This window comes from Pocillopora damicornis, chromosome 10 (assembly GCF_964200805.1).
Source record: "Pocillopora damicornis chromosome 10, jaPocDami1.2, whole genome shotgun sequence".
In the NCBI taxonomy this organism is placed as follows: Eukaryota; Metazoa; Cnidaria; class Anthozoa; order Scleractinia; family Pocilloporidae; genus Pocillopora; species Pocillopora damicornis.
The window spans coordinates 13,317,648-13,326,895 of NC_142679.1; the positions used below are offsets into that span (position 1 = coordinate 13,317,648).

Below are 9,248 nucleotides of genomic sequence, written 5' to 3' on the forward strand. Positions count from 1 at the left end.
CTATTTGGTGGTATAACATTTTACCTTTTACGGACATAGCAAAGTTTTTGACGTCGCGAGAAGTCTCTGGTTACAATTTCTATGACGTGCGTTTAGTTATTTGAATACTTCCTCTATCAGGAAGGCCAGTGCCAAGTACCAACGCTGACTGAAAATAGGTCACGCAATCCTCGGGTTAGATTGTAATAGAGTAGATAGATCGCAGAACGTAACGTGTAATGCTGAATTGTCGTCAATAAAGCCTGAATCATGAGAAAGTATACAGTCCAAGATTATTGAATCAGCATGTGAGGAATTCTCAGCAACGCAAGTGGGAAATTCTGCGAAAATACAGATCGATGACTTTGATGAAATTGTTGCAAGATGCTTCTTAACTGAAATAAAAATTTACATTGATTCGATCTATTACTAGCCAAGCGAACAATATCAGGAATGTATCAAACAACTCACTGTCAAAGTTATTGAGTTGATTGCTAGAATCATTTAACAGAGGATTTAAGGAATCGTTTTTGGAATCATTACGCAAGGACTTACCTAACCGCGACATAAACAGAAATTTGAATTTATTTTGATTTCTTTAGCAACAGACTCCTGATGTGCACACTTTTCACGAATTTGTTCCAGCAACATCTCGAGCGGGTTACGGTTTATTACTCTTACGCAATGCAACAGTTGTGGATTTATTGATACAATAAATCTGCGTGGGAACATTCAGAGAATGCATACTGCCTTAATTACTTCATAAAAGGTATTAATATCGAGCTCGGCTATATTGACACGCCCTCGCTAATTCTGATCGCTCTTAAAAATACGCAATAGTGGGACATTTTTCTTTCAGAGATTTTTCCTTCCTCTCAAAACTGAAATCGTACCTGATTTCTACCGGCTGAAGTCTGTTTTGTGTACTAGTTAATCTTAGAGTCGAGTCGTTTTTAAGCAATATTTAGGATGAACCTCTTGAGAAACTGAATATTTCTTCGACGATTCTGTAGATTAAATTACTTGATTAAAAATTTACAGTTCTTTAGAGTAATTTCATGTGAGTGACATACTAACACCTGCTTAGAAATGTTTATTGGTGAATATCAAAGTATCACAAATCTCAGAGGCATTAATCACTACTGTTAGGTAAGCAAGTATGTATTAACTATCGCAATTTATGTTGTAACAACGGTTTTTTTAACTTCTGATAATGTTAAGAGTCGAATTTGAGTTGTTTCAGTTATTACTTCTTCAAATGAAATCCGGAAATTATAAAAAAAAATGTATGTAAACCATACATGTTTACTTTCGGCTCAAGAAATTACCTTGACATTCATTTAGTTCTCGACTTTTCCTTGCGAGGAAATCTTCCAGCGCTTGGTTTTTTCAGTGAAGAAGAACATCCAGCAATCCTATTGTTCTACTCAAATTTCAAAGCGATCTCAAGTTTAACGACTAAACTCGCTTAAAACTAGCACGCAATGTTTACACAGTTCGTCCTCAATGGTTTTGCGAGACGTTTCCACTGAATGAACTACTCTATCGATGTGCTTGCTCCGCTAGCAGTTAACACTAAACCAAAGAACCGTAACCAATAATTTTCTTGTTTGTTATTGTAAGGATGGAAAGAGAGATAGAGAGTAACAAAACTCTCCCGCTAGCTGATTTCTGTGGCCGGATAATATCTAATCTGTTGTCTCTTGACAAATAAGTTTCCGCGTTGTTCTTCCTGTTTGACATTCTGATCCTTCCAAACAAATTGCGTAATTTTTAAAATCAAAGTAGTCTACTTTCCACAAAAAAAAAATAATTTAAATTAGTTTTCCAGAAAAGTCAAACCCCACTTACTGTGAATGTGACTGTGACTCGCGCAGGCGCAAAGCTGAAATCGATGACTGGGAAAGTCCCAATCATCACATGACATTCTTAAAGAAATAAATCAATGCAAAACGTTCCGTTCGATATTCTTACTGTTCACCAGCTAGAGTCATGGATTGCTCAGCTGAGGAAATGTGGGAGAAGTTAAGGTGCCACCGGGTGCAAATTGTGCAGGAGCTTCGCGTCGACCGATGTGTCCTTTTCGATTTCTTGCGCAGCAAGGACGTCTTCGACGCCGAAGACTGTCAGATTGTGCATGCAGAGAGGACAAACGAACAGAGAGCCAGCAAGCTTTTGGATATTCTTGCGACTAAAGGAACGAAAGGTCTGCAGTATTTCATCGATGTTTTGCAGCTCTTAAACCCAGGATTGTACGAAAAGCTAACTGGACAGAGAGTTACACCAAGTAAGGACAACTTTTATAATTTGTCACTCGTTGGATATAAAACAAATTCGAGGATCTTTCAGATGTTATCAAATATGCGTTCTTTTATTAAATACTGTATTTTAAGACGGGTAGATAATCGCCACTATAAATGATTTTTTAAAAGATTTTGTTATTGAACTACCGATCGTTTCAAACCGATCACATTGTAAGGGCGACGTGACGTAAGTAAACACTTACGGCCACCACGACGGCTAAAAAGTCACGGAATACCGCCATGAGTGCTTTGAATTTGATAATGTGGCTTGAACATCACACGTTTGTACACTTAGCAAAGTAAATATGGAGGATAGAACTTCTAGTGAGTGCAGTTCGATTTCGAGGTCTAATAATTCGGATTTTAAGGCCTCGATGGAAGGTGAAAATATTGATAGGGCTCATGCTTAGTGGCTACTCAGCCGAAACGAGGAATATCACGCCACAGAATGTCATTAATACCTAAATGGAATGCCTATTTCATTAATATTCATGACCTCTCGACATCCAGACGATTGCATCAGCAAATACTTTCAAGAGAAATTTGAAACACCCATCGAATAGGCAATAAAACGTTTGGCTACAGAGAGAGAAAACCGCACATAGTTAGTTTAAGATGACGTCCAAGTCCAATGCAAATGAGTTTTGTCCTATGTCAATGTTATCCAATCTGCTTAAGACTCACGAAGCTGTCCAGATGACATTCGAACCTGCGATGCATTTCATTTCTATACAAGAAAATATCTAGGACGTTTTGATGCCCTTTTAATGTGAGCTGTGCGCCCGCCCTCCTTCTCTTCCCTACCAAAAATTCATGGATTTTTCAAATGCTGGAAGCAACTCTAACATACTGCTCCCTTGAAAATTATTTAATTATGTTCATCTGGAGAGAATCCGATAATCGATCACAGTAAATACATCGAAGTCTGTGTCAGCAGACACCCAGGGCCCCTTGCTAGTGTCCGCATGACGCTAAAATTTTCGATCTGTCAGAGCTTAAATTGTCACGTTATTGGCTACTCTACAAATCCTGATGTTTTATATCTCCTTCCCCTCAAGGTAAGAGTTTGCTATAAAGGATTGGAAAAAACAAATTTGATTGAATCATGAAAAATCTACGGCTTAGGAGCAATAGTCTGTGACTTTCGAACTTTTTAAAAAAATCGCAGCCACCTAACCTTACCGATTTGGCTGAAATTTGGCATGAAGGCTAATTTTAAGGTCCTGACCACGAAATAGGTATTAAAAAGTTCCATTTGTTTTTGCTTGGTAAAAAATCGATAAAGCCGACCACGTCCGCCCATCCTTGCCCACCAATGTGGCCTATCGAAGGTGTTCTTATGACTTCGACTTTAGCCCTCTCGCATAGATTTCCTAAAATCTCTTGAAATAAATGAAAAGATCTACCCTTGTTCTTAACATTTATTAGAAAAAATGTGGGAGATAGCAGATTTTGATTACAGGTTATCTCAACGTTCGAAGGTCGTTTTGGGCTGCCTTGAACAGTAAAAAATTTACCCTAACTTGTTAGCCTGATATCTCCAATGTTACCTCGATCCAGAAGTTGCCATTTATTTGGAACAATGTTTGTTTATGGACGATTTGATTCCGTTAATAAAAAAATGGGGGAGATTTAAAGGTCAAAGGAGAAAAGTTATTTATCTATGATGACTCACCTATATTTGGGACCGACAGCTTGCCGGTCAGAAGTCGGTCCAAGTACTTACTTATCCAAGTACTTACCGGTCCAAGTACTTATTTCGTCCAGAATGAAAGCAAATTCCAGAAGTTTTTCTAATATTACGGAAGTATCTGTTGATTTTGGGCAAAAGCAAATATGTCTGGGCGGCATTGTTGCAATGGGATAAATATTTGGTTACCAAATGAATGTAAATAATCGATCCGGTATTAACGCTATGAAGGGTTGATTTTGCATACCGTTTTGAGAACGAAAAATTTCGAAAAAGAAAAGATTCTTGTGAATTTAAACCTAGCCTGTAAGCTACAATTGCAGTTGATCCTCCTTGTCACGCCAACGGTTTAGATATTCTTCGTTAGATATTACGTAAATTACATCATGTTTTTGAGTGGGTCTTAATTTCGTTTTTCGAGTGTTTTAATGTTCTTATCAGTATAAAGGAAACCCAACCTTTCGGGATACTTCCTTTCCTTCCTTTCTTTCATCAGCGGTAAGCATGAAGCGCCCTTATTAATCGCGCAATCGCTAATTGAGTTTGCTCTAAAATCTATTTTGCTTTGAGAGGCTCTTCGTGAAGGATATTTTTAAAATTCTTTCGATGGCTTTAAACAAGTTCTACACCTAATCTACGTGAAAAACTATGAATTCGAATTGAATCCTTGTTCATCACTGAACTGTCGTTTGTAGCGAAAACGGAAATTAAGACCCACGACTTAAGAAACCATATTTTACTTATTTTTTGATGGCGATAAGAGAGGTACGGAAGCCGAGAGGGACAATCCAAAAATGTTTTGTAAATCCAAGAAAATTTTCAGAATCGATATCTTTTAGACAAATCGCTTTTGAAAAGTTTGTCAAATGGACAAAACAAATTCAAATCCGTGACTTTCCACTCATTAACCGAGCTTTAAAACTCTAGACCTTGCAGACCTTTACTTCTTTAACCCTCTAAAAAGACTTACATTTCCGGTTCAAATTCCCCACCCCACCCATGTAAGGTTCAAATTTCCCATTCCCCAGGCATGGACGACAATAAAATACCCGTGAGTTGCCCGAGTTTTCTTTTTTCAAAAAAGAAAAAATGAACTTGGGTAGGGCATTTGAACATAATTTTGGCCCCGTCGGTTGGAATTTGAAGAACTAATTTTCAAGAGTTCAATTTCCACGCATGAGATTTGTCTCAGTCCCTACTCTAGCCCACAGTAATTGAATTTCGCTTCTCAAAGACGCATCAACGACGTTTAAGCCCCATAAATGAGGCTTTATGTCTCGAGTACATCGTAAAAGGGATATGCACTCGCTCGACTGCATGGTATGTCCGAAACTATCCTCAGCAACTCCAGAAACTGCTCTTGACCAACATTAATCTAGAGCATTCTCTTCACGCAAAGAACTGAAAAATTAACTGAAGTAAAAAGCCAAACTTAATAAATCTTAGCGCTACCGTAAGAGAGGTTTTCCATGTTTCTGCATGGCCTGTGCCCGGCACGGCGCAGTGAAAAAAAAAATCCCTTCGATTAAACCAAAATTCAACGCTATCAATTGTGGTCTTGTTGATTATCTTCATTTGGCTTGACTTGTAGGTCTCACTTCCCAGTGTGGCGTAGACATCCTTAACATTCATTTGAAAGAGGACCAACAACTCAAGGCTCGTCTCGAGGAATTGAAAACTGGTTCGGATGTTAATGGGAACTTTTTACAAAATCTACTAGTGCAGGCAATAATAGGGGAGCTACTTTCCGCCGTGGAGGAAGTTAAGAAGTTGAAAAGTCAAGTTGATGAAGAAAGGGCGAAGAATGCAAAACTACTCAACGAGATGAAAAAACTATCACAGATTTTTGAAGAGGAACAATGCAAGTCCACGAAATTATCAGAAACGATATCTCTGCTGCAAGGCAATTGTAAGACAGTTGAACACCTCACCATTCGGAATCGTGAGCTAGAGATGGAGAGAGACCAAACTGTTTCTGAGCTACCTCAACTGAAGAGTTGGGATGAAGCGTTGAAGGCCTTTTACGAAATCGAGGAAAAAAGCAAACAACAGTACCAAGAGAGGTACGAATCGAACACCGCGGAAATAAGTGCGTTGAGAGAACGACTCATTCGAGTAGAGGAAGATTTAAAGTGTTTAAAGATGGGAAGAAAAAATTCCATGAACTCGTCCAATTTGGTGAGCTTTTTCAATGTAATTTTTAATTCCTATTTGTGTTAGGATATGTCAGAGTTCTCTCTCACTTTAAGCACGACAGGTAAAAAAAATTTTTAAAACCGTTAGGGCAGTACTTTTATCTATTGCATTTTCACAAATTCCAAGAGATTTTAGGCGGTAATAAGCAGTATAAAAGGCAGTAAAATTTACAGGTTACCGCCTGAAAAGGAGAATACTGAATAGACGGCCAAGTCGTTAGTCTACCCGCGTGAACTTACATCCCATCCAGGGGAGAGTAGCAATATTCTTATTCTCTTCGCGCTATGGAGAGCGGCAAAAAAACTTTTACCAGTAAAAAATGTTGCCAGAAAGGTCTTACGACTTAACCGTACACATTTTCTCCTTAATTTGTGGGTATTTGATCGGAGGCGTGAAGTTTTGGTCGTAAGAGTCTTGGCCTGCTCTTGTTGTGTCCGAGATACTTCTGTTTCTTTTAAAAACTCTCACAGCCAGTGACCCTGGTTGAAAACATCAGCGAAGAGCATTTATTCATTTATCAGTTCATTTAAGCTGAAAATGTTTTCTACCTTAATAATTTACGTAGCTTACCGGCACCGTTTAGACGACTATAAATATATGTGCGTAGATAGAGCTTTAATTTCTGTGGTTCTAATGACCATAAGCTTGAAAGATATCGAGATTCAGACGGTTTGAAAAGGCCATCAACGTGACTCGACTTTTTGATACTTTCTTCTCAGGTAAACGAATCAGATGGACACGAATGGAAAGAATGGCTGTCCCGCATACCTTATGAGGTCTTAGTTGCCATGGCATGTTGTCCCTCAGACCAAGGTTCAGTCGATGATCGTATCTCATCTTCTAACATATCAAATTTTGGCATACCGCCTTCGTCCCCAGCCGAATATGACCATCAGTGGAAACAATCACAGAAAAAAGTTATCTATGGTCAGTGGAAAAAAGAAAACGAAACCCCCGATGGATGTTACGTCATTGATGACAGCATTAAACCACAGCCTCGTCCCCGAGCGGATGCCCTTGATAGGTCCAGGACCTCTCGATACAAGTTCCGGGCGTTACGTAGAATTCCTTAGATAGGAACAACCTGTAGAGAGAAACAAATGCTGATATATGTATTAAACCCTTGGTTAGACCTTCAAGATGAAAGTAGAAGACGTGGCGGCCTGATGTCGATGAACTAACATCTTATTCAGGGGGAATCTCCTGGTTGCGTAATGCTGTGAAAATCGAGGTACGCCACAGCAGTGATGGAAAACTTGTACATACTTTGCCCAGAACTAGTTGAAGACGGGAGCTCAAAGAGGCGGCTTCTTAGGATTGAAAGAACCCCTTTGGAGCGATGATCGTTTTTGATCATACGGTTACGGAAGAAAGTTAGCTGTTCACTTTGTTCATCCATTCCTTTCAAAGCAAGCCTTTTCTCAAAGATTAGGATAAAAGTGCTGAATGTTATCTGTAATATAAAGTTAGTTAACTTTCAGTGGAAACTTCTCCTGAACTAGGTTTTTCTCACGATGTTGTTACTCCCTCTGAGTATCACTAGGTTTCTGGATACGAGTCACCTAATGAACCATTACGTTCGGCTGATTGGCTAGTATTCAATAGTTGTAACTAGCGCATCTCAAATATGGAGAAAATCATAGGCAAATATTCCAATTCGAGTGCTTCATTGTTTACCATTGTAAATATGAAGTAGTACAGTAAATAACAGTAAGTTAACTCCAAGTATCTTTTCTTAATTAAGGAGGCTCCATAGGGTTTTTTGACCGCGCGAGATCTAGGTACGAACATAGAGCGAGCTTTAAAAGTGACGGCCCGATACGATCGCACGATTGTTTTCTGAAAAGGTATGTTAAAAAAAGTTTAACTTAATACAGTTTTTATGTGATGGAATCTAGGGTTTCCAGCAACTGCACCCGTAACATTCATAGTCCTCCTACGCCTGAAAAAGAGGTCAACCGAAAAGAAAATATCGCGAGAAAGATTGCCAGAAGGCGACAGATTGGAAAGTGTATGCATGACAAAGAAAATAGGGATCTTTCGAGCAAGATTTATCGGGTTTCCTTCGATGGAATTTCCTATGATTTACTGTACTGTTAAAGATATTTTTAGCCTCCCTAGTGCCTGTTGATAGAAACTGAATTCATGAGACCAAATTTGAGACAGAGGAAGAAAACATAAAACTGCAAATAGTGAGGAAAATGCCTATGTAACCCCTATTTTTCTCGGCTTTTAAATGATCGGCAAGACAAATTTCACAAATTGTGAAACTTTTGAGAGATTTCACCGGAGAAAATTGAAGAAAATCAAAGGCAAAGTCAAATTATCGCTGGCGAGCGCCTCCCTTCGTGGGGCCCTAGCTTAAGAACAAAAATCATTTTGTTAGTATTGACTAAAGTAAACGATGGTCCGAGCCTTGCTCATCACCTTCTGATGACTTGGTGACCAAGAAAAGAGCAAAAACCCTATGGAGCCTTCTTAAATGGAGTGACTGTTTAGAACTTAGTTTCTTTGAAAACTGTAGAAAGCTTAGACCAAAGCCACATTACAGCTTGGAAATCTTTTAAATTATATGTTGTACACGATAACAATAACTTGTGTTGAACGCTTGTAACTGTTTCCTGGTCTAATCAACTCATAAAAGGCACCTTAAAACAGGAACAGAAAACTTTGTCTCTCTTGCTTCCTATGTCTGTAGCCGATGAAACCAATCCTTTTAAAAGCCGTGCACATAATGTGCATTTGTTTGAGGGATTACTACATCAAAATTTAGATAGTGCCCTGCTGCTGCTGTGCGTGAGATACATATATCTTATTGGACGTTTTAGTATGTAGTGTCGCGGGGTATTTTACGAGTTGTGCCATATTTCGACGAACCCACAGGACGAGTCCGCATACAAACAATAGAGGTTAACATCCAAGTTTAGTGTGTTAAACACACTAAAAGTCCAACCGTAGTTGAAAGTTTGAGGCAAGAAGTTTCGAGATTTTCAGCTTTTTAGATCGTCGTCGGCTTTTACCTGAAATAATCATCGTGCTCGCCACCATCTTGAATTAATAAATCAAACACTTAATAACTC

At 38.8% G+C, this 9,248-nt stretch overlaps 1 protein-coding gene across 1 annotated transcript; it reads left to right on the forward strand.

Moving 5' to 3' along the window:
- The first annotated feature begins 1,827 nt into the window (after positions 1-1,827).
- Positions 1,828-8,836, forward strand: LOC113675492 (uncharacterized). The gene is made up of 3 exons (XM_027192086.2): positions 1,828-2,266; positions 5,564-6,150; positions 6,888-8,836. The coding sequence occupies exons 1-3, from the start codon at positions 1,972-1,974 to the stop codon at positions 7,239-7,241; spliced, it is 1,236 nt and encodes a 411-aa protein (XP_027047887.2). The 5' UTR covers positions 1,828-1,971; the 3' UTR covers positions 7,242-8,836.
- Positions 8,837-9,248: the final 412 nt, after the last annotated feature.

Coding starts and splice junctions, on each gene's coding strand:
- LOC113675492 (XM_027192086.2), top strand. CDS start 1,972: ATGGATTGCTCAGCTGAGGAAATGTGGGAGAAGTTAAGGTGCCACCGG. Junction 2,267..5,563: donor TGGACAGAGAGTTACACCAA/GTAAGGACAACT, acceptor CTTGACTTGTAG/GTCTCACTTCCCAGTGTGGC. Junction 6,151..6,887: donor CCATGAACTCGTCCAATTTG/GTGAGCTTTTTC, acceptor CTTTCTTCTCAG/GTAAACGAATCAGATGGACA.